This window comes from Aspergillus versicolor (genome assembly GCF_001890125.1).
Source record: "Aspergillus versicolor CBS 583.65 unplaced genomic scaffold ASPVEscaffold_4, whole genome shotgun sequence".
In the NCBI taxonomy this organism is placed as follows: domain Eukaryota; kingdom Fungi; phylum Ascomycota; class Eurotiomycetes; order Eurotiales; family Aspergillaceae; genus Aspergillus; species Aspergillus versicolor.
This window is the reverse complement of record NW_024467527.1, coordinates 2,413,990-2,440,490: the sequence shown is the minus strand read 5'-3', so window position 1 is coordinate 2,440,490 and position 26,501 is coordinate 2,413,990. Positions and strand designations below refer to the sequence as shown.

General features: G+C 51.0%; 9 protein-coding genes across 9 annotated transcripts; 7 read left to right on the top strand and 2 right to left on the bottom strand.

Annotated features, from left to right (window-relative positions):
* Nucleotides 1–237: 237 nt before the first annotated feature.
* On the top strand, nt 238–4,123 carry ASPVEDRAFT_129890 (uncharacterized protein; the record flags this gene model as incomplete). The annotated part of the gene is made up of 5 exons (XM_040806672.1): nt 238–651; nt 707–3,565; nt 3,645–3,726; nt 3,795–3,901; nt 3,989–4,123. The coding sequence occupies 5 exons, from the start codon at nt 238–240 to the stop codon at nt 4,121–4,123; spliced, it is 3,597 nt and encodes a 1,198-aa protein (XP_040667713.1).
* Nucleotides 4,124–6,612: 2,489 nt separating this feature from the next.
* On the top strand, nt 6,613–6,999 carry ASPVEDRAFT_41488 (Zn(II)2Cys6 transcription factor domain-containing protein). Its single transcript, XM_040812354.1, has 2 exons — nt 6,613–6,781; nt 6,842–6,999. Exons 1-2 carry the CDS (start codon nt 6,685–6,687, stop codon nt 6,937–6,939), a joined length of 195 nt encoding a protein of 64 aa, XP_040667712.1. The 5' UTR covers nt 6,613–6,684; the 3' UTR covers nt 6,940–6,999.
* Nucleotides 7,000–7,097: 98 nt separating this feature from the next.
* Nucleotides 7,098–9,143, top strand: ASPVEDRAFT_83471 (fungal specific transcription factor domain-containing protein; the record flags this gene model as incomplete). Its single annotated transcript, XM_040817397.1, has 4 exons — nt 7,098–7,918; nt 7,971–8,390; nt 8,472–8,731; nt 8,797–9,143. The coding sequence occupies 4 exons, from the start codon at nt 7,098–7,100 to the stop codon at nt 9,141–9,143; spliced, it is 1,848 nt and encodes a 615-aa protein (XP_040667711.1).
* Nucleotides 9,144–9,299: 156 nt separating this feature from the next.
* ASPVEDRAFT_653782 (FAD-dependent oxidoreductase) lies at nt 9,300–11,183 on the bottom strand. Its single transcript, XM_040815801.1, has 3 exons — nt 10,614–11,183; nt 9,504–10,532; nt 9,300–9,447 (listed from the first exon to the last, which is right to left on the bottom strand). Exons 1-2 carry the CDS (start codon nt 10,905–10,907, stop codon nt 9,513–9,515), a joined length of 1,314 nt encoding a protein of 437 aa, XP_040667710.1. The 5' UTR covers nt 10,908–11,183; the 3' UTR covers nt 9,300–9,447; nt 9,504–9,512.
* Nucleotides 11,184–12,536: 1,353 nt separating this feature from the next.
* On the top strand, nt 12,537–13,286 carry ASPVEDRAFT_41483 (uncharacterized protein). The gene has a single exon (XM_040812353.1). It carries the CDS (start codon nt 12,601–12,603, stop codon nt 13,168–13,170), a length of 570 nt encoding a protein of 189 aa, XP_040667709.1. The 5' UTR covers nt 12,537–12,600; the 3' UTR covers nt 13,171–13,286.
* Nucleotides 13,287–14,518: 1,232 nt separating this feature from the next.
* On the top strand, nt 14,519–16,308 carry ASPVEDRAFT_41480 (uncharacterized protein). The gene has a single exon (XM_040812352.1). The coding sequence runs from the start codon at nt 14,586–14,588 to the stop codon at nt 15,993–15,995; it is 1,410 nt and encodes a 469-aa protein (XP_040667708.1). The 5' UTR covers nt 14,519–14,585; the 3' UTR covers nt 15,996–16,308.
* A 1,241-nt stretch (nt 16,309–17,549) lies between these two features.
* On the top strand, nt 17,550–19,073 carry ASPVEDRAFT_129925 (uncharacterized protein; the record flags this gene model as incomplete). Its single annotated transcript, XM_040806674.1, has 3 exons — nt 17,550–17,817; nt 17,892–18,001; nt 18,057–19,073. The coding sequence occupies 3 exons, from the start codon at nt 17,550–17,552 to the stop codon at nt 19,071–19,073; spliced, it is 1,395 nt and encodes a 464-aa protein (XP_040667707.1).
* A 671-nt stretch (nt 19,074–19,744) lies between these two features.
* ASPVEDRAFT_28574 (uncharacterized protein) lies at nt 19,745–21,220 on the top strand (the record flags this gene model as incomplete). Its single annotated transcript, XM_040810130.1, has 3 exons — nt 19,745–20,184; nt 20,232–20,378; nt 20,428–21,220. The coding sequence occupies 3 exons, from the start codon at nt 19,745–19,747 to the stop codon at nt 21,218–21,220; spliced, it is 1,380 nt and encodes a 459-aa protein (XP_040667706.1).
* Nucleotides 21,221–21,613: 393 nt separating this feature from the next.
* Nucleotides 21,614–25,567, bottom strand: ASPVEDRAFT_192290 (5'-methylthioadenosine/S-adenosylhomocysteine nucleosidase; the record flags this gene model as incomplete). The annotated part of the gene is made up of 4 exons (XM_040809111.1): nt 21,614–23,946; nt 24,013–24,642; nt 24,696–25,234; nt 25,290–25,567. 4 exons carry the CDS (start codon nt 25,565–25,567, stop codon nt 21,614–21,616), a joined length of 3,780 nt encoding a protein of 1,259 aa, XP_040667705.1.
* Nucleotides 25,568–26,501: the final 934 nt, after the last annotated feature.

The window sequence follows — 26,501 nt, the reverse complement described above, 5'->3', positions numbered from 1 at the left end:
GATGAGCGACATCCTCTCTCAGGAGCACCGTTTCTGCCAGCCTGTACCCTGTCATGGCTGGATCCCCTGATGAAGCATGCCGCCTCTAGAGCTCTTGCAACCAATAACATTTGGCCCATTGACGACAGGCTATCTACACAGCGCGCGTTTCAGCTCCACGGCTTGCAACCGCATGCACTAAACAAAAGCCTTTCTAGTGGACTCTCGTCCATACTGTGGCGCAACTTTCCATTCGAGATGGTCTCAAGTGCGGCACTTGCCCTTGTCAACATCGCAGCCGCAATCGCCCAGCCGTTTCTGCTCCGGTCATTTCTCGAAACCTGCCAAGTTCTTCCAGTTCTTGGCCTCTTCTCAACAAGTGTGCTGGCTGGCGCGACTGAAGCGCATATGCAACTTCTTCTCAGTAGGGCCGGGGTTCAGTTACGATCCGCACTAACTGCCGTTCTATGCGACGAGTGTATGGTCCCTGCGAACCGTGGACCATCTACCTCTGATCCCCTTGTTCTAGTTGAGGTCGATTCGGCCAAGGTTTTTGAGTTGGTGCAGCAGTATCATCTGATTTGGATGGTTCCCCTCCAGGCGGGAATCAGTATCGCAGCGCTGGCACAGATTCTCGGCTGGGAGAGCGTAGCTGCCGGGTTTCTATCACCGGTACGTATCTTCGCCTTGTCGCATTAGATATGCCGCTCACCTTTAATGCGTTCAGGTAATAGCACTGCCTCTCATAACTTATACAACACGCCATGTTTCCCAACGCATGATGCACGTCATGCAAGCAAAGGACTCGAGAGTCGCCCTGGTCATCGAAGTCGTCAAGCAAATCAAGCAGATCAAGCTCGGCGCCCTGCAAGTGTTCTTCAAAAGTAAGATCGACCAAAAGCGCGCGGAGGAGCTGGACAGGTTCAAGGATGTTGCGATGTTAAACGCCTGTCTTGTATTCCTTGTCTATGTCTCGCCACCAGCTTTGATCTCACTGACCTTTGGGACCGCCATCTTCCTGGGCCAGTCTCTGCCGAACGATGTTATTTTCTCGGCACTGGCATTTTGCTTCAATATTACAAGATCGGTGTCGCTGCTTCCGAAGCTTGTCATGCTTTACCAGGGGGGTCAAATCTCTTTTAAACGCATTCGCGATTTCCTCGCTTCTGGTCAGAATGGCGTGACACTGGCACCTGAAATCCGTCTACAGCAGCCAGGCTTGGTGACTGAGTCTGTACAGTTTTCCATGCGAGGCTGCGACATTGGATTCCAGGATTTTCCAGGTGCAGATTCAAAACCTCTTCTCCACGATTGCAACATGCAGGCATCATCAAGCTGCCTGCTCGTCGTCTCCGGTGCAGTTGGCTGCGGCAAAACCACGCTAATACGGTCCATCATTGGCGAGACTGAGCCTGCTTTTGGCGACATCGTGGTCAGAGGCCGGATCGCATACGCACCCCAAAAGCCGTTCTTGATCAGCGGTACCATCCGCGACAACATCCTGTTCGGTCTTCCGTTCGATGCACCTTTCTATGCAGAGGTTATTGACGCCATATCCCTCCGCCCCGATCTGGCCAGACTGCCTGCCGGTGATGGGACAAGCTTGGGAGGCGCAGACGCTACTCTCTCGGGTGGACAAAAGGCGCGAATTTCCCTTGCCCGAGCCATCTACGCGCGAAGGGAGGTTGTTCTTCTCGATGACCCTCTTGCAGCTGTTGATGCCAAAGTGCAATCGCATCTCGTTGAGCGCGTCTTCGGACCTAGCGGTATTTTGAAGAATACATTGCGGATTGTCACCACTTCTTCAGACAATTTAATGTCACAGGCGAACATGCTCTATATCCTCAGAGATGGAACGCTTTCGGAGGCTGTAGGTCCGCAGCCCGCATATCAGGAGGCTGTCCATGAGTCCCACGAAGTTCTATCGCCGACCATCCCACATATCCAGAAGGCCTCGCCTCCACCTTCTGCCTATGGATCGATAGCTCCAGGTCCGTCAGTACAGGTGTCGACTCGCAACCTGGAGTCCAGCGAGGTCACGGCGGCCTCACCCTTGCTCGCAAAGCCTGATGCAGCAAGCCAGAACACAGACCTTGGAGCATCACCAGTAGCTCTCGACACATACATACAGTTCCTGAAGCTTGCGAAGAATGGCGGTTGGCTAGTCGTCCTTGTGCTGGCCGCTGTATCCAAGCTGGTGGATATACTCGCCATCTATTTCCTCAAGGTCTCAAGCCAGGAATTCGAGACGCAGGGCCACTCGTCCAAGCTAGCGTACTATTCCATCTGTGCCCTGGCCGGAGGCATCCTCTCTGCAGTCTTTGTGCTCGTCGCCTATTCCATCTGCATCATCCCGACTTCTCGGTCCATCCACAAGAAGCTCACAGAGGACGTCTTCGAAAGCAAGTTCTCGTTCTTCGACACAACCAGTCTAGGCCAGATCCTCAATCGCTTTACAAATGATATCAACAAGATTGACAGTTCTGTGAGCGGCGGACTGATCAGCATGGTTGCCCTTTCCGTGACTGCCACAGGATCGATTCTGGTCATTGTCGCTGCGACTCCATTAAGTGTGCTCTACTTGACTCCTATCGGTGGTGTTTACTTTGCCATCCAAGCATACTACCAGCACGCCTGTCGACAGCTCCGGCGCCTAGAGATTGTAGCCCGAGCGCCCATCTTGAACACGGCCAGTGAGATGCGCGTTGGGGCTTCGGTGATCAAAGTGTTCAGCCAGCAAGATACTTTCAAGCGGCGTGCTAGAGATGTGATTGACGACCACATTCGTGTCTGGCTCCCGTTTGTAGCGCTGGACTCCTGGCTGCTCCTTCGTCTTCAAGCTCTCTCAAGGCAAGCTTTCTGCATTTTTTTTTGTCCACAGTCTGCGTTGCTGACCCTCCGGAATAGCATAATCCAGCTCCTCTCCGCCATCCTCCTCATATACCTCCACGCACCCCCGAGCACCCTCGGCCTCGTAATGAACTACCTCATCCAAACGACCTCGCAATTCACCAGCCTCACCAAGATGCGCGCAGACCTCGAAGCCGACATGACCTCCGTCGAACGGGTCTGGTCGTACGCATCCAACATTCCCGAATATGACCCCGACTCCGGGTACGACATCGGCTCTACGGTCACAGCAACCTGGCCACAAATCCCCACCATCGCTTTCCGGTCGTATACCGCGTCCTATGCACCCGGTGCTCCGCCGTGTCTATCGAACCTGGCATTCACTATCCATCCAGGGGAACATGTTGCTGTTGTAGGAAGAACGGGCGCCGGGAAGTCGTCGCTTACCCTTGCGTTGCTGCGTGCTTTGGAGGGTACCACTCAAGGAGGCAGCCTTACAATTGACGGGGTCGACATTGCGACTGTGGATCTGGTTGACCTGCGCAGGCGCGTCATTGCGCTCATGCCTCAGCAGCCGGCAATTTTCGAGGGCAGCGTTCGGGAGAATCTAGATATAGAGGGGACGCGGACTGACGAGCAGCTGAGGGATGCTATCGATATCTGTCAGATGGGTAGGGTGTTTAACATGCACCCTGGGGAAGATGTGTTGGAGTATCGGATTACCGAGTTAGGGTATGTGTGTCGCGTTAATGCCAATACCCTTGCCTGCCTTGCGGATGTACTCTTCATGCTAACGTAGACTCTTCCTCAGAGAGAACCTGTCAGGCGGCCAGATCCAACTCCTCGCGCTATCGCGGGCTCTCCTAGCAAAGGCCAAGATTGTGATTCTTGATGAGGGTAAGTTTTATCCATACCTACTACCGGGTTTGCTTTGGCCTCACGACATTTTGACTGACATGGTCCAGCAACCGCTGCAATGGATTCTTTAAGAAGAACATTCATCCACAACGTAGTCAAGCAGCATTTCCGGGCCCATACCGTCATCACAATCACGCACCATATTGAGTTTGCTGTGAGTATTTCATTGCACCATGCATCTTATTATCAAAACAGGATTCATGGTCCGTGCTGACCTTTATTTTCTCCTTTTTCGCGCTAGCTCGAACATGATAAGGTCCTTGTTCTGCATGATGGGCGGGTAGCTGGGTACGGTGCGCCGAAGCAGTTGCTCAAGGATGGAAATGCGATTTTCTGTGATTTGGTGGCCGAGGCAGGGATTGGTCGGTTGAAGTGAACGAGTGGCTTTCTTAGGGAGACTTGGGACGTTTTCTCCAATCCTGTTTAATCCATCATCCACATCTTTCCTGTCCCGTGAAACAGACCAGTACCGTGTCGTTTTACAGACCTGCGTCGAGTTCCCAGATGCAATGTACATAGTGCACCCAATCCTCAGATCGGCTCCACTCCCCCATCCTCCAGTTATATAATATAGGAAGATATTTACCGGACCCAGTATGCTGTTCCATAATGTTACAATCAACCAAGTCGGCCAGCGCGGAGGCCAGCGCCATCTGCCCACCAGTACCCGGAGGGGCAGAAATCGAAATTGCTCATAATATACATCCCCACTCCAGTCACACACGACAAGGGCAAGATAGATATCACTGCGTGAGAGTTCAGAGCGAAATCTACTAATCCTATATCCAATAAGAACAGGGGAAGTATGAGGAAACATCTTCGCGTACTCCAGATAACGAAGATCCTTGAATATATAGCTCTATATCTTTAAATCAGTGTTTAGCAAGTTCCTGATATCAGGTAGGCGTAGGAAATATTTTATACATAGCTAGATATTGCATGGTAGATCCTCAAAAGATTTATATTCACCATCCATGATAGGTCTTGCTTTTCTAATCTAATCAAGGATCTGTTCGCTATATATATATAGGATTTGTAGACTCTGTGGAAATGGCTATTATGTTTATACTCAGATTATGATATATATATAGCTTTGTCACTAAAACAGCACAAACCCTACTCAGACTTGAATGTCCAGACTTTAAATTAATATTAGAGCTAATATTCAACGAGTTCACATGATTACCTGTACCTTAAGTGACCTAAAATATCCAACAGCTTGATTAACCTAAATTAGTTCTAGAAGGAAGGCATTTTAGAGATTGAAAGATATATTACTATGCTGCTTCTAGAGAGCAGGATCCGGAGGCTATATATATACTATAATTCTATCCTAGGCATGGCGCCTCCCAGCAGGAGAAAATATCCCACTAGGGCGTGGATATGACACCCCTGGAGCAACTGAGATACATCACTTCCTACCAGCTGGTTGCCTTTCAGAAAGATTATTGGCATGGGTAGATAGGGACTCGCTCGGGGGCCCAATTACAGCCCAGGCACCATCTACCCTGAAAGCGAAATCTCTTCGATATTCACTAATAATATTAGAAGATGGACGAGCTAGTAGTACTATAAGACAAGTGCCAAGTTAGACATCTTAGCAGATCCTCTACCTCCCATATATAAAGCGCATGGAAAAGACTGCCACAGCTTTTACATATATCTGTATCTCCTTCAATTCATTTTAAATACCATCCCAATATAATATAATCCGAGTATAATCTTGCCTCCAGCCTGAGTCCACATTTACCCATTCTTTAGCCACATTTAGGAGATAGTCTGTTCAGTATATCTGGTTTAATAGAGCCTTATCATATAATATATATAAAAGGTGACAAACCGTGGGAAACATTGTAAAGCGTAAATCCTTCTGCGCGGCCATGCGTTTGACTAACCAATGGAGATCTCCCCAGAGCCGATTCAGGAGATAGTAAGCTCCTGTTATCTGAGATCTCTTTCTTAGTGAGGGTTTATCTCGAAGTAGTAAAATCAATCCATAGCTTGTCGACTAAGCCTATAGGCACGGGAAATAAAGAAGAGTAATTACATATCTACTCTGACTCTAAGTTCTAGTTTGCGTCCCACCCTATCTCAGCAGGCTTAAAGAACGACCGGCCTGGAGCGTCCGCCAGCAGTTTATTAGGCATCTGTGCTCACCCAAGACAGCCATTAATTACGAGATTCTCCACTTATTATAACAAAGACTATCATATACTAACCCATTTAGTACTAGTATATGGCCAAGTGGTGGGCTAAACCCCATCTGTCTGCTTCAAGCACATTGACAGAATAATAGTAAAATAGTCCATGGTTCACAGAAGCCTTCAATAACTAAAACATAACTGCCGCTGTGGTAGAATGTTGAAGTCCTGATCTCAGCAGAAGGTTCCCCTGCTTGAATAATTAATTTTAAACATGCTACTATGTGACCCAACAACATATCTAATCACTTAAATTCATATCAACATGCATAATACCACACTAATTCGTGATTTTCTGAATATTCGACCAATTGGTTGCGCCTCGGCCAGGGGATATCACAGTCCCGCTCGGATACGCGGTCACCTCGCATCGCATAATCATGCATGATACTCGAGTGGCTGATGAAAATAGTATATAAAGTTGCTGATATCTTCCCTTGCCATTCCCTTTAATTAAAGTGTCCATAGAGATGTTAACCTGACGATGCTGGAAGTAACAGGGTACAAGCATCCCTGATCGCTAAGACGCTAAATCGCCTCCCAGCCCACTCTGGCACAACCAACCAAATTATCGACCAACCTCAGCTGACCTGATCTCTTAGAAATCAAGGCCTTTCATTATGCCTGGCCCTCGGGTAACATGATAACATGAACATAGCGACCCCGACCTGTCCCGCATCAAATCTGAACACACTTCCGATCCAAGGGGCAGTAATGCTGTCTAATAATAATAAAGATGAGTCTGTCACACACTGCTAAGCGGCAGAAGAAGACGTTGCTGGCATGTGTGCCTTGCAGGACCAAGAAGATAAAGTGTGATGGCTTGCGTCCAGGTAGGAAATGCGGAACAAAATGCATTAATTGCGCACATGGAAACTGAGCAGGCTTTTTAGTCTGCGGTGCCTGCTCTAAAAACAGGCGGACTGAAAGCGAGTGTATCTGGAAGCGTATAAATGGCAAGGAGGCGACTGTTCCTCAATATGAGCAGTGAGTTTTCGGTACACCTGGTAGGCTCTTGAATTTCCGAGCTGATAATGCTTGGGCAATCGGGCAACTCGAGCTCTTCAGGATCGGATACAGGAGCTCGAGAAAAATCAGCAAGCTTCAGATGTTGGGATGACGTCGGCTTCCCCTCACATACGTGATGAGATGACATCCGTGACTACTGCCAGTCCGCTCAAAGGGGGTCAACTCCCCACAGGGAACGAAGGAAGAACTGGGGTTAGTGCTCTTGTGGCTGCGGTTACCGGCGAGCCGCAATATGAAGGATTTCAGGGTCCCTCTTCCGCCGCCACGTTCATGTCGAATATCCGACAAGCTGTCAATGGGGACACACAACCGCGCGACGCACGGTCCGCCGTCAGTGGTGAGTCTGAAAATGGGCCATGGTTCAGCCTCTCCAGCCCCACTGAAAAGGCCGTACTCGGGGACTATGTCGTGCCACCACGCAGAGTGGCTGATTCGCTGTTGGAATCATACTGGACCTTTATCCATCCCCTGTACCCTGTCCTGAACCGCAGCATCTTTACCCAGTCCTATGACGCGCTCTGGATAGGGAGATCCCTTCCCCTACGTGCACCGCCTCTAATGGTTATAGACGAAGCCACTGTCTTGTGCATTCTGAACCTCGCTTTGGCACTTTCCTGTCAGTACTCTGATGAAATCGCCGTGGGGAAAGCTTTTACTTCGGCCGAGGTGTTCTTTGCACGGGCTCGTGGATTGTTTCGATTTGACCCGGTGGGATCCGCCAACGTTGGTCTACCTCAGCTGCAGATTATGCTTCTGATAGCCCAGTATCTACAGGGTACGGGAAGGGCATATCAAGCGTGGGACATCGTCGCTGTTGCAATACGCAACTGCCATAGACTGGGGTTTCACCTCGCCTCGTCAACAAGCGAAGAGCTGATACCAGATGTTCTTGAAAGAGAGCTGGTGAAACGTGTATATCACCTCTGTGTTATGACTGAACGGTGAGCCTGCCTGCGAGAGCCCCATGATATACATCTAATCCGTGGTTGACAGAATGTTGTGTATGACACTCGGCCGCCCCATCATGGTATCCATAATTGAAAGCGACAGGGTGCCCCTTCCACTCGAAATAGATGACCAAGCTTTACGTCTATCCTCCAACTATAGGAGTGGCCAGACAGAAGGAGCCACTCCCTCCATATTATCTTTTTTCGTACAGTCAGCAAGGCTCTACCGCATTGTGCAGCAGATCCTGTCCCTAACCCCGATGGAGGAGTGCCGAGTCTCCGAGAGCAACACAGAACGATGTCTCGAAAATCTCCAAGCGGCGCTAAAGGTCGATAACGAGCTGATGGCTCTGCGCGACGGACTGCCCAGCTACTTTCGGCATGTCACAACCAGAGCCCCAGAAACCGAACCCGGAAATGAACGTTCCTTGACATTCCATCGTCAATCAGTCGTTCTTTATCTCAGGTAAGCTTGCCGTAAGAGGCCATAGGACACCATGCTCCATGGGGGGATCCACCTTCTAACCACGTGCATCATGATACCCAGGCACCTTCAAGCTCGTATTTCGTTATTCCGGCCCATTCTCGTGGAATTCTGTTCTGCTGGCCTGCGATATCAGGGCGGCCACGGTGAATCTACCGACCTGAGCTCTCCACCCGTAACAGAAACCTTGACATATCGAACTGCCTTGCAGTGCTCCTTTCTCTGCGTTCAATCAGCTCGTACTCTGATCAATGTTATGTACGAGGTTTTCGCAACCGGCCGGGGTTGGGGCGTGAAGCCGAAATGGCTGTACGGAGTTCTACGTAAGTGAGCCCGATGATCTCCCTTCCCGACAGCCAAGAGAAATGCTTAGCATATATAACTCAAGATATCTACATTTCGACCACTGTGCTCATAGCAGCCCGACTTCATCCGGCTATCCAACTACACGAGATCTCAGAGGCTGATATTGATGAGGCGTGGTGCCGCGCGCTGAAGATTCTGGAAACCTTCCAAAGTGATAGCCTGGGTGCTCAGAAGTGTGTGGCGGCTCTGAAGAGGCTGCACGAGAAGGTGATGAGTAGAATACCATCATCATTGGCCGACATGCCGAATACTGGAGATGTCAGGGACAGTAGTTGTGGGGGCATTGGCCTCACCCCAGAAGTGGAATTTCACGAAGCAAGCGGGGCAGATGGTCAAGTGGCAAGGCCTTTTGGTCCCCGGATGCTGTGAGTAGCTCTGCATATCAGACTCAGTTGGAGACAGACCGAGAGCCTACGGCGGATATGCTGGACTTTTCCTGGGTAACCTTGGTGTCGGACTTTCCGGAAAACCTTATAGACCCTTATAGTACAGTCATCTGAAGCTACATCTGGATACTGATGCACAGAGCCAGCCAACATTTCAGGAGTCTAACAATTGTCGCCTTAAAAAAAAAAAAAAAGACTCACTATTTTATGGGTGGAGTGGTTCAAAGGAAAATTGGCTGTGCCACAATGATGCTGCTCTGAACTTGGACGGGTCATAGCTTTAGTTACTAATTGCTGGTTACACTCCACAAACAATGTCCTTGGTCGTATCTTCAACATTTACCTGAGTAATTCAAGATATTGGCGGTGCGGCGGGCAGTTTGGAAGAATCTAGAAACGCCCCAGCCGCTTTAAGGCACTCTTGAACATCTCGCACTGTCCAGTCGGTGCCCTTCTGAGCCACAAAGCTGGCAGCAACTCCTGCAGCTTGCCCCGTTGCCAGTGAAGTACCCATGACCCGAATTGCGCTTGCAGCATATTGATCTCCATCCGCACATCTACCAGCAACAAACAAATTACTCGTATCTGAGCTCTGCAAACAACCCAACGGAATCTCGAAACATCCGCCAGGCGGCAGTTCAAATGTACTGGCCCAGTTTGGATCGTCCTCGTCATGAAACTCCGCGGCCCACGCGCCCAGCGCAACAACATCTGTGAATTGGGTCCTTGTCGTGATATCTTGCTTGGTCAATTGGTATACCGCATTAACATGTCGACTTTCTCGAGTGCCAAAGTTTGGACCAGTGGACACAATGTACATATCCCCGTGTCCAGGAAGCTGCTGCAATACTCGGCAATATTCCTGTGCCTGTCTTCGTGCAGACATTTCCGCCTGCGTGATACTCGCCGTGTCTGTCGTATCGTAACAAGCAGTTGGTAAGAAGCATACAAGATGTCCTGACCGGGGCAGACGGATCAGGACAGAGTCCACCTTTTTCAGTACTGATCCACTGCCCTTGGTATTCAATTTTGCTTCGACAAGAGCTTGCCGCCACATAGCAGCCGTCGGGTTCGCATCTGCCGCCACGCCACCAAATCGAATGGCCAATGAACCGAGATTGACTCTGCCATGGTTACCGTGTCTGGTTGATGCTCCGCCGTGGTAGGCCAAATCTCCATCCCCCGAACAGTCGACGAACGCACGTCCATACACACGATGCGCTCCTCTTCGATCCTGCACATCGACAGAAACTAACGTGTCGTTGACCGCTGAGCGTTGCGCTCCAACGACGGTTGCATGTAGGAGAACCTCGATATTGTACTCAGTGACCAGATCGTCCAAGACCAGTTTCAGGCATTCAGGGTCGATTACCTAGAATGGCAGACCAATAAACACAGTTAGCAAATGTCCTCAAACCTCTTTTCACCACGGCAGCAGTAACCATAACATTACCTGAAAAATCCCCCGATGTCGAACGGGCGACTCAGCGGTACCTGCCACCTCAAGCAGCCTCCGCCGCAACTGACCCCAGATCTGCCCGACGGCAACGCGCGCATTCTCCTCCAAAGTATAAAGCCCGCAATACGAGACCACGCCTCGATGAGTGGCTGCTCCTCCCAGGCACGCCTCGGACTCGACCAGGAGAACCCGGGCGCTGGGGTTCGCTTGTTTCGCGCCGACTGCAGCGCCGATTCCGGCGGCACCTCCGCCAACGACTATAACATCGTAGGTTGATGAGATCGCCATTCTAAACAAACTAGAACGTGTCGGTGACCGGACTTTTTTTGGTAATACAGTGAGTTGGTCTTGGTGGGCGGAGGAATCAAAAGATAGCAAGGGGTGCTTTTGGCACAATGATGCAGCGAGTCTTTGGTTCTTAAGGACTGCATTCGGGGCGAATGGCTTGTTAAGCAGGTGTGCAGTTTCGCTCGTCTCCCCTGTTCACGCATACCTGGGATCTGATCTCGGTGGGCCTCTTGGGCAATTCGGATCCAATGGCGATCGATCCCGGGGCGCCGGGTTCGAAGTCCTCTGGGAGGGGGCCAGCCGGAATTGATCCCGCGCTTGGAGAAAGGCGGGGGATGGAATCTTACTTACTAGCCTCAAAGCCCAGTTCCGAGGACTCGGTTTGCTCTCCACGCAACATTGAGAAGTCATCCCGTTATGCGCAATCTCCATGGGGTTAATCATGGGGTAGTGGGTTCCGGGCACGGTGGCTAATCACTGTGCTATAAATGCCCATACCCGCGGCCGTCTTTGAACCCATCACCATTGACCACCATCTAAAGCTGAACGCAATATGAAGGATACAGCCTCAATTGAACATGTGGCAGATGCCAAAGCCTCGTCTTTGACAGCTCCTGAGAAAGCCAGCAGCTCCAACGATGAGAATGTTGCGGTGGAGGCCCGCATCAGACACAAGTTCGACAGGCGCATTCTGCCCCTGGGGACTCTGATTTACCTCTTTGCTCAGATCGACAGATCAAACATGAGTAACGCCGTGGTGCTTGGTGAGTGTGATCCACGAACGTGTTTTTTGTGTCAGAGTCTGTGACAGCGCTAACGATACCTCGACTCAAAAGGGATGGACGATGAGATCGGGCTCCGTGGAAATCAGTTCAATATCAGTCTTACGCTTTTCTTCATCACGTATATTGTGTTTGAAATGTGCGTTCTTAGCCAACACCGTCTTCGGCCGTCTGCTCTCTCGCAGCTCCAGGTACGTGCTAACGGGATCTCGCTAGACCAGCCAATATGGCCTGTCATCGGCTCGGACCGTGCGTGTGGCTAAGCGTCATCACATTCGGGTTTGGAATCATCGCCCTCTGCACTGCTTTCATCAAGAACTATGCAGGTCTAGTCGTATGCCGTCTGCTCTTAGGCGTGTGCGAGTCTGGGGTCCAACCGGGCATCGTCTACGCATACTCGCAGTTCTACCGCCGACATGAGATGGCCAGTCGCCTCGGGCTGAAGGCTGTGGGTGCGTCGATAGCCGGGGCCTTTGGCGGGCTTCTGGGGAGTGGACTTGGCAGCATCCCCCCGCATGGGATATTGACTAGCTGGAGGTGGATATTTCTTGTCGAGGGAACTTTGACGGCCCTTTTGGCGGGTGTTGTATTCACTTGCATGCCTCGTGATGTGGAGAACTCGAAGTTCTTAACAGATTATGAACGCGAGATTGCTTCTCGGCGGATCGCCGAGGAGAATATGTCGACGGATGATGAGGGGATGGGTCTCGAGACGTTCAAAAAGGCGTTGTGGAATATCAACACGCAGATGGTTGCCGTCGCGCTGATCATGTCTCTGCTTTCATTGACGTCGCTGTCATTATTCCTGGTGAGTGCTCTCTACGCAGGCCCTTGGAGAAGTTGCAAGGACATTAGGCACCAATATCTGACGTGCGATCCGATTACCGCAGCCCACCCTCCTAAAAAAAAGCATGGGCTACGGCGCAACGCATGCCCAGCTCCTCTCAGTCCCCCCTTACGTCGCCGCCGCAATATTCTGTATAATCGGCTCCTTCCTTGCAGACCGATTCCACGCCCGAGGCTACATCCTCCTCGCTTTTACCCCGATCACCATCACCGGGTTCACCATCCTAGCCACAGTCAAATTATCGAGTGTCCGCTACTTCGCCCTCTTCCTCGCCACCACCGGCGCATTCACATGCTCCCCTATCCTGCTCGCCTGGGTAAGTGGCAACGCAGCAGGCCCTGCGGTCCGCGCCGTCGTGACGGGCTACGCGGTGGGGATTGCGAATGTGGGATCGATTATCGCGACCTGGACTTACCTTCCTTCTCAGGCTCCGTACTATACCGCGGGCCACTGGATGAACTTTGGAGCGGCTTGCATTCTGTTCGCAGTGGTGGGTTGTAATGTGGTGTATTTGGTGAAGGAGAATCGGTTGCGGATGGCGGGCAAGAGGGATTATCGAGTGACGGGGGCGGCCAGTCAGGCGGAGGTTGAGAGGTTGGGACATTTGCATCCGGAGTTTCGGTATACCCCGTAGTCTTGTGGGTGGTTGCTTGTTTTGACCATAGTGTGTTTGGGGCAAAGGCTGCTGTAAAGTTGAGACCAGAGGATTTTGAGATTGCGTACAGTAGTGCGAGTGGCTTTAGATTCTTGAGGAATGGACTTCTTGAGAATGAGATGGATCCCGAGCAGGATCTTTTGAGTCAATTTATTCGGTTATCCTTCCCTTTCACTTTTACGGCTTCCAATGAATAGGCTGGATCCATAGGTGAGTCGCGATTGAGAAGCTCTCTGGCAAACTGCGTATTGTTTCGGTTGATGGCTTCTAGCATTACCGTAGAGAAGTCGCATATATCAAACCCCTCCAACGAAGAGCATTGCGAGTCAATTATCTTCCTTAATTCCTCAATATCACCTCTGACGCAAGGAGCATGCAATCTGTCGAGTGCCGCTAGTGGCGTTCGTGGGAGGAGTTGAGGGTACTCGGTCGGTTTGACAGGAGGGTAATCCGGTGGAGGCAGGACGTCCATGGTGGCCATGATCAGTACCGAGTAAATGGCAATCTGACTTTGGGGCTTCAACGAAGTGGAAGATATGTACATCAGCGCGAGGTACGAGGTGAGAGGTAGGAGGGTATTTCAGGTATCTCGAAGCTGATGACCAACCCCAAGCCGGATGACCGAGGGAAGCCAATTAGGAGTCACGACAAACGGGGCAAGTCGAATTCGAAAGTGGACATATCGCTCGAATGAAGAAAGGAGTTGAAGTCTTGGAGGATTCCCGCCGGGCACAGAGCCCTTATTCTTTACGGCTGTGTGGCTGTGGAAATACTAGTCAAGAACTCGACTGACTAGCAAGACCTGAACACTCCCAGTTCTCATGGGTGAACTATTCCCACCTTTGTAAATTCCACTTCGCTTAGAAGTTAACACGGTTCAGGCGCTATGCATCATACTGATATTGCGTTGGTGGACGACATCGTCCAGCAGTTCTTCCAATCAGAAGGCGTGGGGTACGGGGTCGATCCATTCCCATTCTATTCACAAACAAGCCTTATAATTGCTTGACTGTTTCCCGTGGGGTACAGGTACAGGAACAGGTTCGGGGTTGCCACGGATTCAGAGGCCGTCGGCCGTTCCTTCGAGATTCTCATACCTGTGAAGGTCAAGGATGGATTCCGCGGTCTTCACTCGGTACCCTGCAGTGCAAATGGGGCTGGTAAGCTGGGATACGCGAGGGGCCCCAGGTTCGGCTAAGCATAGGATCGACGATCATGCGGAGTAATAAGCACTATGGCCAGTGTGCCTCGGTGTCATGCTCTTGTTGTCAACCCGTTTTCAAGAGGGGCTTCAGGACGTAGACATATAGCTGGATAACTCCCATACCGTATCTCGGTTTTCTTTTGGAGTGCAGACTGGACTGCCGTGCACTTAACATCTACTCTCTCAGACCATGCATTCCCCACAATTTTCCCCGGTCCGTGCGTTGGCCGTCATCCTAGCAGCATGGATGCTGGTCCTCCCTGCAACTCTCGCTCGCCCAGCCCGGCGGGCATCCGACCCCAGCTCTGATCCCTTCTATCAACCTCCCTCAGGGTTCGAGTCTGCCCTCCCAGGAACCATCCTCCGCCAGCGCCAGGTTGTATCCTCGTTCTTCGGTCTGATTCCAGACCCAGTCGAGGCACATCAACTGCTCTACCGCACGACTGCAATCAACGGCTCCGCAATCGCAACAGTGACCACCGTTTTCAAGCCACTCATCCCCAAAAAGGATCGCTTTATTTCCTTTCATACCGCGTACGATAGTTCCGCTATTAGCTGCACCCCAAGTTACCAGTACCTGCTTGGCACACCGCAGACGGACCTTATTTCCTCGGCAGAGTTCCTGATTATCCAGGTCTATCTACTGCAGGGGTATATCGTGGCTTCACCCGACTATGAAGGCCCAGATGCAGCATTTGGCCCAGGCCATCTTGAGGGTATGGGAGTATTAGATGGGATGCGAGCTGTCCAGAACTTTGCCGATACGCTCGGCCTGTCGACCGATCAGCCTGCGATTGTGGGAACAGGATACTCTGGCGGAGCAATTGCAACAGGGTGGGCGGCTAGTTTGCATCCAAGCTACGCGCCTGAACTGAACGTCAAGGGCTGGGTTGCTGGGGGCACGCCGGCTAATCTCACTGGCACTCTTCTCTTCATAGATGGCACCTTAAGCAGCGGATTCATTCCTGCAGCCATAGATGGGTTGTCGAAGCCGAGTGCGTACGGTGCCGAGCTAAAGCCAGTCATCGATTCAATCATTACAGAAAAGGGGCAAGCGGCGCTGGACTTTGCGAATGAAAACTGCGCGGTTGCTGACCTGATTAACTTCTTTGGACAGTCGGTCTTCTCGACCGATATTCAGACTCTCGGCCATGGTCTGCTCACTCAGCCAACAATTAAGTCCATTCTGCAAAAGAACATTCTAGGACTGAACAAAGACGAAACTCCCACTGCTCCTATCTTCGTGTATCACGCTACCCAGGATGAAATCATCCCGTATAACAATGCGAGCACAATGGTGGACTCATGGTGCAGTGACGGAGCCGATGTCAAGTTCACAACCTATGCAAATGGCGGACATCTGACGACAGAAATAGTGGCGCTACCAGCTGCTGTGACGTTTGTTGAGAACGCCTTTGCCGGGACTACTGCTAAGGGATGCTCTTCGAACACGGAGCTGGACTCTGTCCTCAACCCTATAGCGCTGGGTGTCGAGCTAGAGCCTATCCTTACACAGCTGATTTCTGCCCTAGCAATGGCTGGTAACAAGGACTCTAATATCAAGGAGGACATTTCAGTCCTGTCGAAGACTGTTTCCTGAGGACATGTACATATCCCAAGGTACGGATGTGCCGTATCTAAATTGAAGTTATGTTACTCCCCAGATCATGAGCGGTTCGCATACTCATACTCAAGCTGGAGACGTTTATGGTAATCTTCTTAGCCAGGATAGGTGTGTGGTAAGAACACCGCACTGAAGCATAAATACTCATGACCTATGACAAGGAAGTCTAAACACTAATCGCCGATCTATGCTTCTCGGATCCTGAAGCTGGAGTAGTAATACTAAATTAAGACACACATTATTGATCTCAGAACTACTGCAGGTATAGGATAACATGCCACTGTAACTAAAAAGGGCTATTTTACTGGTGTAATCTAGAATAATAGACAATTCTCGCCCTCCTATACCAACGAAACAAGCCTTATTCCCCTGGCTAGATGTCTATTCTAGCTGGCTACACCCGACCCTTCCCGGGCTTAATAGATTGTCTCTATTCACGCAGCTTGTCTAGAATATAGATGCAAGCCGCAGCTTGGTGTGTTCATCTTTCTCTTATACACATTTTCTCTTGAATAATTAATATTAGCCAGCGGCTAACATATTTGCCATGGACTGGTCCTCGACGGTGAGCTGCGGCCACTGACCAGCCTTCCAGACGTGCATGCGTCATCACCAGGGAAATGTTCTCTATGCAGATCCGATCGAAGGATTTATCAATGACGTCGCTCGTTCATACACGAGCCAAGTGATGCATATTATTTGTCCGTGGGGGCAGGATTGCATCTGGTTTTGTGCCAAGCACGCCAGTGTTTGGCGTGGTTGACCCCGTAGCCAGTTAATTTACGACTCGTAAGATGGCGGAGAGACGAAGGTATCATTCGCTCCGTCGGTCATTAGTTTCAGAATTATCCGTGCTTAATTAACATACCCTGGATCGGCGAGTGCTGCGTACTCTGATTCCCGATCCCCTGAGGATCTCGGCAGATAGGTGGACTCGCATCTGGAGACTGGAATGTGTCAATGATACTCAGGTTATGATATGAGCCTATGATAAGTGCTAGAAAGACGTACCTGCACCTTGTATCCTCCACCGTCTGCGTCATAGGTTAACGCGTTAACGGGCCATGTGGCCATATTGTGGCCTGACCGGAGCTTCCGAGATTAATTTCCAGAAAAACATCTTGAGTTGCATCGCAGCGTCTCGGTCCGACAAGGAACCAATGCCATGACTTTATCCTGTCAGGGGAGCGTGATTGACGCTTGGCTAGCCAGTTGAACTCCAACCTGCGCGCCGATCCCCGCACTCTGGGCTCCAGCTGCAGTCTCAGAGCCTGTGAGTCTCCACACTGCTCTGCTTCTTCTCCAGGGCTGTCGGTCCATTATCGGGGGCGGGCTGGAGATCTGCAGGATAGATGTGACAGGGAAGCACATCAGTGAAGGATTGGCTAGCAATCTCAAGATCTCGGAGCGGCCGGCTGCGAGAGATCCAAAGATAAAAGGGGCGAGCATCCTGCGACGGAATTGCATTCAGATCCTTCAGCACAAGCCTGCTCGAGTCCAACAAGTCGATACATCACTCTTGCTGGAATAATGAAGCTGGCCCGCAGCCTGACAACACTTCTACTCCCCCTGATATCTATACACACGGTATCAGCGGCGGATGTGGAAGCATGGAAATCCCGCAACATCTACTTTGCCCTAACTGATCGCATTGCTCGTGGAAGCGACGACACAGGTGGAGATGCTTGCGGCAACCTTGGAGACTACTGTGGTGGAACTTTCCAGGGCTTGGAGTCCAAGCTTGACTACATTCAGGGGATGGGCTTTGATGCAATCTGGATCACCCCTGTTGTTGCTAGTGAGTTATTCATGGTTCATCAGGGCGTTCTGTTCTCGACGACACGACGTGGCTGATCGTTATCATTTCTACAGATGCGCCAGGTGGATATCATGGATACTGGGCGCAGGACCTCTACAGTATCAATGAGAACTATGGCACGGCTGACGATCTTAAAAGTCTAGTCAATGCTGCTCATGACAAAGTAAGTACAATTTACAGTATTCGCTCGAGTGGGAAGGACTAAGTGGCGTCAATAGGGAATATATGTCATGGCAGACGTGGTTGCCAACCACATGGGATCGCCCATCAGCGATAACAAGCCCGAGCCATTGAACCAGGAGAGCTCCTACCATGCCTCCTGCACAATTGACTATTCAAGCCAGGATAGTGTTGAGACCTGCCGCATCGCAGACGACCTACCTGATGTGAACACAGAGAGCTCCGAGATCCGGACCCTCTTCCAGGAATGGGTCGCCTGGCTCATCGAGGAATACGGGTTCGATGGCTTGCGCATTGATACTGTCAAGCACGTTGAAAAGGACTTCTGGTCAGCCTTCTCTAAGGCCGCTGGGGTTTACACTATCGGCGAAGTCTGGGACGGCGACCCTGCCTACCTTGCCGGATACGCAGACAGCATGGACGGCCTGCTTAACTACGCGGTTTACTATCCCGTCAACGCCTTCTACCAGCAAACAGGCCCTTCGCAGGATATAGTTGACATGCACGAGCAAATCGATAACTCGTTCCCCGATCCCAGCGCCCTGGGCACGTTCATAGACAACCACGACAATGCGAGATGGCTGAGTGTTAAGAACGACCAGTCCCTATTGAAGAACGCACTCGCCTACGTAGTTCTCGCCCGGGGAATCCCCATCGTCTACTACGGCACGGAACAGGGCTACGCGGGCGGAAACGACCCCAAGAACCGTGAGGACCTATGGCGCAGCAGCTTCAGCACCGAGGCGGACTTGTACAAGGCCATATCACTCCTTTCGGAGGCAAGAAAGGCTGCTGGCGGACTCGCTGATGACGACCATGTCCATTTGCACGTCGCGGACACGGTATACGCGTGGAGTAGGGCGGGTGGTGACCTTATTGTTGTCACGTCTAACGGTGGATCTGGATCTGACGCTGAGCCCTGCTTTGACTCTAAGAAGCCCGGTGGAACGTGGACGAATACCTTTGGAAATGGGACAGTCACCGCTGATGAGAGCGGGCAAATCTGCGTCTCTCTTTCCAATGGCGAGCCTGCGGTGTTGGTTGCGGACGCTTAAGCCAGATAACGCCTATAACATCACGGTCCTATGAGCGCAACGGCATTTTGTTTGGATATTCTTGTCATCTTGCTATAGGAATCTGTTTTTGATCCCAAAGGGTTCACTTCATGTATTTAGTGTATCAATGTCCTACACAACATCATATGCGTCCCCTGGAGTATAAGGGTGTCAGGTTTCAATTGCATCAATGCCCTTCCAACGGCAAATGAATAAATCGGCGACTGACCGTATCAGTTTATATTCGTTATGTGCCAATTGCCGAATGTCTTCAGGGGTCAGCCTACACCAACCAGAATCATCCTTCTTGATTAATCTCCCGGGTTGAGTTTCAGATATAGGGTGTGACGTGGTGGGGAAACAACCATCCTCCGTGCTCTCCGTGTCGAAATTTGAGGGCCCTGTGTCTGGGCATGGCCATTTGTGGATTTATCGTTTGAAGCTCTCTTGGTATACCCTTACTGGACTAGCGTTGAGCTTGTTCCCAGATAAAGTGGTTTTATCCGGTTTGCCTTGGTGGAGCTATGCGGAGGATGCTGCCGTGTAATCTGCGTTTAATCCACATAAAACGTCGCGGTTCAAAGGTTATATAAAGGCTCTTGTTTCTCTGGAAGATATAGTCGCAACGGAACTATCATCGTGTGAGCAATAACATAAAGCAAATGCCTACGATGACTCCTCTTGGTCGCGTACTACTAGCCCTCGCGGTGCCCAGGGCAGTTCTGTCCGCAAGCTCGATCGAGGTCGATACAAGCTCCCTCTTACAAGAGATCCATGGTTTCGGTTTTTCTCAAGCCTTTGGGCGCGCCAGCGAGTTCGAGGCTGCCAGCGCTGATCTTCAACAGCAGGCCCTGGACCTCCTCTTCAGTACAGAAACAGGGGCTGGGTTCAGCATAATCCGGAACAACATCCCATCTAGTGTTGATAGCACCATTGAGCCAGAGAGCCCTGGTTCGCCGTCAGCTACACCCAATTACACATGGAGCGGCGATGATGCCGGACAGGTATGGTTTACCAAGCAGGCTGTGTCATATGGCGTGTCAACCATCTATGCGAATGCTTGGAGCGCACCGGGGTTTATGAAAACCAGTGGTGATGAGGCGGCGCCTGGGTATGTCTATCTCCAGGTTTCTAAAATCGTGGGCTAACTCTCTCAAGCTACCTTTGTGGAACGACCGGTCACAATTGTACTTCCGGAGACTGGAGGCAGGCTTACGCGAATTACCTTGTCCAGTATGTCAAGTACTACGTGTCCGAAGGGCTACCCATTACCCACTTAGGCTTCCTCAACGAGCCTGACTACGAGTAAGTATCGTCTCAGCCATACCGAGGTGGCATGCTGACCTCCACCCAGGACTAGCTATTCCCAAATGCAGATCAGCTCAGACGCAGCGGAAGCCATCTCATTCATTCCAACTCTATACCAAACCGTCCAAGACGCTGATCTAGACCTGAACATCACATGCTGCGATGCCATCGGCTGGGACGGCCAGGAAACCTACACGACTGCCCTCAATGCCGCCGGTATGGACGAGTATCTCAGCACAATCACATCCCACATGTACACCAGCGACGCCACCTCTGCTATAGACACAAGCCTGCCAACCTGGCTCACCGAAGCCGGCGTAGAAACCAGCGACGCGCCCTTCACCACGACATGGCACGACTCTGGCGCACCCAACGAGGGCATGGTCTGGGCTAGCAAGCTCGCCACAGGATTCATCGACGCGAAACTCTCGGCTTACCTCTTCTGGGAGGGCTTTGAGATTGACGAGAGACAGTCGGCTAGCCACCTGGTTGATGTGGGTTCTAGCGGTGCCGCCGAGGGCTCGGGGATCTTCTATGCCTTTTCCATGTGGTCGCGCTTTATCCGGCCTGGGGCTCATCGGGTAGAGACCAGCGGATCAGTGGACGATGTTGCAACGGCAGCGTTTGTTAATACTGACGGCTCGGTTGTCGTAGTGCTGACGAACAGTGGTGATGTGACGCAGACTGTGCAGATCGGGGTGTCGGTGGACTTTACGGCCGCGGACGCTTGGGTTACGGACAACGACCGTCAGATTGCAGAGACGAATGTTACGGTCAGTGGTGGCAGTGTTGGGCTTGATGTTCCGGCGCAGGGCGTTGTTACTGTGAAGCTTGCCTAGGGGTAGTCCTTTGCATATGTTCATGTATATATTCATTCCCTTTGGCTTGAAACTGTTACTCGCTGAGTAGCTTCTGCTTCTCGAAGAGGTGATATAAGATGCATTTCTTCCTTTAACGCATTCGCTCCTTCATATGACATATATACATATGTAGTGGTTAGTCGGTGTCCTTCTCAAGCACGTCCTCCTTCCCGTAGTATAGCATTTATTGAACCAGATGCGTGTTTCGACGGTTAGCTTGTTCTTCTTGGTATGAATCATACCTATTATTGGGCCACGCATTAGGTGGAAGCAAGGGGGTACCAAAACGAATATAATGGGATGGGAGTGTGATCCCAATTAGCATGGTTTATAGATGGTCCCTCGCTGGCAATGGCTCAGTGCAGTATAGCCTCATCCATTCGAAAGTCCAATATCCGCAGGCATAGCCTGAAGAAGGTCCCGAGCATATTGAGCCGCCGCCGCAGCTGCGTACTCCATCCATATCTCGTTCTTGTGTGAATCAGCGTAGTCTGAGATTCCGCGAATGACAAGACATGGAAACCTTGTGTTCATCAAGCCCGCGGCTTCCATCTCGCAGCACAGAACACCATGTTTCTGGATGAGTGTCTCCCTTATCTTCGAACTCTTGACTACCGAATTTCCGGAGGCAATTGTCCCGTAGAATACGTGCGGAGATGTGGTCGTCCGGGTCATTGGTCGTGGCACGACCTGCTGAGCGTCACAGGAGATGCAAGTATCACCATCCCCGGTGTGAGCATAGGATGATTCGAATAGCTGATCTAGTTCGACCCCGGGGTATTCGATATCAGGGAGTCCAAAAAGGGGGAAACCGTGGCGAGGCATAAAGTTAAGGACCTGCAATAACTTCTCCGGGGGAGCTTTGAGAGAGCCAGTTGTGATAAAACCGTCACTGGTAAACTTGCCCATATCGTATTGCACAACCCCTCCGTACTGAAGATGTGGAATGCTCACAACCACATCTCCAAGCCGAATCTCATGCTTCGCGCTCGGTAATCCTCCTCCGATGCCGACCATCAACCCTATAGCGATCTTAGGGAACCGATTCATCATGCGCGTGGCTACCACAGCTGCGATGTTATTCCCATATTGGCCCATTGGAAGGCAGGTTAGCACGACATTGAGCTGGCCAATCTGCCCTAGAATATAGAGGTTGCAATCCATTCCGTGTCCAAAGCCCTTGGTGTGAATCCGGTCCAGCATTCTTTGCGCGGCATCCAGCTCTATTTGCAGTGCACAAATCCAGCCAACTTGGTATTCCGCCGGGTCCAGTTCAATATCTCCCTCTTGCACTATGAGACGGGGGATGCCGGATTCAACTCGAGCCTCGGAGAGGCTGCCCCCTGATGAACCCTGGGATGATGATCCGGACGTCACGAAAGACTCATTGCCGGGTCGGCCGCCGAAATCAGACGCTCTTTCTGTGCGATGTATATGATGGATATCGCCGCTCGAGTTTGAGGAGCCCCGACGAATCCGTTTCCGAGGATTGGTACTCCAGTCGCTCGCCGGCCGCTTCCCTTCAGCCTTGGAGGAACTGCTCTCTTGGGTGCCGGAACCAGGACTGTATCCAACACTGATCGCACTGTCGTTGGCAGGGCTCTTGAATCCGCCCCAGGTCGAGGAAAACGATACCTCCGGAGCTGGGGACTGGCCGTTTACAGAAGAGCCATCGAAGATAACAGCACCGTCGGGTTCTAATATGAATGGACTGACAATTTTAGAAGCGCGTTTGGTCATTTCAGGGCCGGTTAGTAGTTCTTGAGCGTGACTGCAGCGTTCCTTCGAATAGGCTTCAATGCATTGGCAGTTCTCGAATAGTTTGTCAGGCGTATGCCAATAGACGTGGTCTATAACACGCCATGGCGAGCCCGAGCTGTTTCCCCTTTTCCTCATAATTCTCTGAATGTCTTCAACCCTCGCAGCAAGGTAATCTTTTCCTGCTGGGGCAGTGGTCCAGGAGGAGCAGACAGGAACCATCTCTTTTGGTTTCAGAAGGTCACCAAAGCCCGCGCCGAATAGAGTAATGGCATTTATTGCTCGAGTGAGTCTGTGCCATCTCGGAGGACCGTCAAATGCGCTCATTGTACGAGCGTTAAAGTGATCCTCGTCTGTAGCCAGGTCCATAAAATCAAATCCTTCCAGCAGCCTTCGGGCCTGGTTGCCAGGGTGTATTCCGCCACTCTTTTGGAGATTGGCGCGGGTTTGATATGCGTATGCTTGTTCCAATAAATGGTATATCGCATCTACCCTATCTTGAAATGTCTCCGGCATGTTGCGATACAGCCGCTGCTTCAGATTGTTTTCACTTTTCAGAACGGATATGGCAGAAGCAGGCCCGCCCTCGGGACTAGGATGTAGTTCAAGCACCTTGGGATCAAAGACAAACTCCTGCATTGGGTCCTCAGAGGAACTGAACATTAGGGAAGCCCGGACTAGGTGTAGCAGAGCACTCGCCCCATCGACAAGCCAAGCTCGTCTGGTAGAGACATCGTAGAAGACCGCATATTTCTTGGTGATTGACAGGATTCTGTGGAGGAACTCGCCGAACTCATACCGAGGAGTCCTATCTTTCTTTCCTATCGCCAGAGTTTCATAATTTGGAATTACGGTACCGCGGGAAATGATGGCATCTTGAAGATCGCATCCGACGTCGGCCCTATTCAGTCCAGACCAGTCGATGCCATAGTCTGCCCTTGGGGATCCTGCACGTTCCGCAGTGGTTAGAATATATACAGAGTGAAAATTCTCCATGTTTAATTACTGCATACCTGTAAGGACTTCAGCTTCCGGGCACCAACCTACAATGTGTCGAAAGCCTGTGAGGTTGGTGTCAATGCCTGCAGGGTATAATCCGGGAATTGTGTCGATTCGACAGTCGGTATAATCCATATAGTGTCCATTATCATTGCATATCATATGCCACATCACAGCATCATCTACGACCCTCGTTGGCACGAGGATCGTGCAATGCCCCTTGATACAGACCTTTCCCCCAAAGAGTGCAATGCGACGCGATGGCACAAGTCGGCCTAAAATATCGAGAGGGATATCCAAGCCAGTATTCACCATGTGCCGCCGTCGAATAGGAAAGCCATAGACGACAACGGGGTTACTGAATAGACTGTGCCAGCATCGCCCATTACGTGACGGCTGCCCACCTTCTCGATGCCGGAAAATGAATTTGAGCTCATATCGCAGGTTTCCCATGGGGGTAGGGGCATAATCTAAAACTGGTTGGCAGTATACAATTCTATTGTCGGGTGCTGACTGCAACGCCGCGCCTAGCCAGGCCAATTGTTGTGCTATTTCGACGATGGCGTGCCGGAGTCCCCGAGCACGAACCACGACTTTGGAATCATTGAAAGCTCCTCTAAGAACAGTGCCATCTCGGAGTGAGCCTATTAGTAGAATCAGTCAAAGGCGCCCTGGTTCGAGGAGGAATCACACGGACCTGAGCTAGAACAGTTTTCTCTAGCTTCCAGCAACTGGTGCAAGAGACTGATTACACAGTCCGAGCTCTCTGGCCATGTTTGACGCATGTACTGGGCACATTTAAGTGCCTGTGCATTATCCAGGGATCCAGTCAGAGTGATGATATGGTCGAAAATGTTCGCCGGGCTACCCGCATATTCCTGCACACGCAGGAATAGCCGCGGATCCCAATCAAGTATGAAATCGGCATCGACCAAAGTTGGGGACCGGGTGAGGTCAGCTTTCAGTAATAGAGGCTCAGGAGGAAATGCCCGAGCGATATCTTGCATCGCATTTTCGCCTGGGGTGTCCAAGGTAAAGATCTTCCGAGCACAGCCAACCAACCACCTATACGCAGGGAACTGGTCTAGCAGCTCTGAATAATGTAAAATTTGCTCTCCACTCGCCGCTGAGCTGCTGACATCGCCTGAGGCTGTGAAGTAAAGAGAGGATCCTGGATGAGGAGGGCCGTCGACGATTCCGTGAGTATAGTAATTGCGAACGGCCTTGGTGATATCCCTGGAAAGTATGTTGTCAATATTTGATCTGGCAGGCGTTGGCCCTGGATGCATACCCTGAATGGCTACAAACCATCCATCCAAACCTTCTGCAAGCTTCGGATCCCTTGAATCTCAGTTTTTCCGCGAAATCCCAAAGAATATCATGTAGGTCCGACAACCGCCCGACCGCTCCTTTCGCATCATGGCCCCGGGGGTGCGATTTCCTGAAAATGTCCAGCGAAAATGTGGAAACAAAATCCGAGTGGTCGATATAGCTGTTGAGGAATTCATGACAGGCCAGGTCGCCGCCATCCGTTTTGACCATTGGCTCATTTATTGGATGTTTTCGCATCTCCCGGGGTACATCTGATGGTAGAAGGGTATTTGATACATCTTCAAGCTCTGCCTGTTCTTCGGGGATGGATTTTGTCTTAGAGCCCATCCCCTTTATCTCGCAATGCTTGAACAAGCAGTTGTAAAACTCGTCCCAGCATCGTACAGACTCTCCGCAGAGAGCACAGGATTCAGGAGCTTCATATGGTACCTCCAATTCTCTCAGTGCGGGCAACACTTGGTCTGAGTGTGCAGATTTAAAATGCCGGCGCATTCTCTCTCTACTCGTGCCTGTCCAATCCCCATATGGGCAACTCATCTCGAATTGTGGATGATGTTGCTCTGAGATGTGTCGCTTGAGGCCGTTAAGGGCTCCATAAGTCCTCCTGACTGTCTCCGAACATAGCAAACAGGTAAACGCTGGCTTATTTGCTCGCCGTCTCAATTCAGACCCAAGCATCGGAATAGCTTTTTCATCATCGTGGAGAGGCGATGGGCGAGGAAGGCTAGGGTTAATATTGTGCTCTATAAGTCCTATGCCACTATCGTAAATGCTATAGTCCCATGAACTACTGGCGGTGTCAGCTGTCTGGAAAACTGGTTCGAAGATCGGGTTTTCTAATGGAAAATCATCCCAGTCCTCCAACCCCAAGGGGTGCCATCCTGATATTTGGTCCTCCATGGTCTGGGGATTCGGATGTGTCCACCCGGCGCAACGGTGTATCTGAGATGGAAAGTAGTGTCCTGAGCACGAAGAAAGAATAATGGACGAAATCAAGACTCGGAGGCGGCTGGTGCTGGGATGTTGGTGAGGCTGAGAAGGAGGCGGAGCTGATCTTGGGGCGCAGGCCTATATGTCCTCTACCTTGCCTATAACTGTAAGCAAATGGGCCAATCTTACAGTTCAATGATACTGAATGTGGATATTCCCTACACACCACATAGCTTAGTAG

Bases quoted from the DNA above. Each gene is read 5' to 3' on its own strand.
- ASPVEDRAFT_41488 (XM_040812354.1), top strand. From the start codon at position 6,685: ATGAGTCTGTCACACACTGCTAAGCGGCAGAAGAAGACGTTGCTGGCA. The intron at 6,782-6,841 runs GTAGGAAATGCG...CAGGCTTTTTAG, and splicing joins GTGTGATGGCTTGCGTCCAG to TCTGCGGTGCCTGCTCTAAA.
- ASPVEDRAFT_653782 (XM_040815801.1), bottom strand. From the start codon at position 10,907: ATGGCGATCTCATCAACCTACGATGTTATAGTCGTTGGCGGAGGTGCC. The intron at 10,533-10,613 runs GTAATGTTATGG...CTGCCATTCTAG, and splicing joins GACATCGGGGGATTTTTCAG to GTAATCGACCCTGAATGCCT.
- ASPVEDRAFT_41483 (XM_040812353.1), top strand. From the start codon at position 12,601: ATGGGCTACGGCGCAACGCATGCCCAGCTCCTCTCAGTCCCCCCTTAC.
- ASPVEDRAFT_41480 (XM_040812352.1), top strand. From the start codon at position 14,586: ATGCATTCCCCACAATTTTCCCCGGTCCGTGCGTTGGCCGTCATCCTA.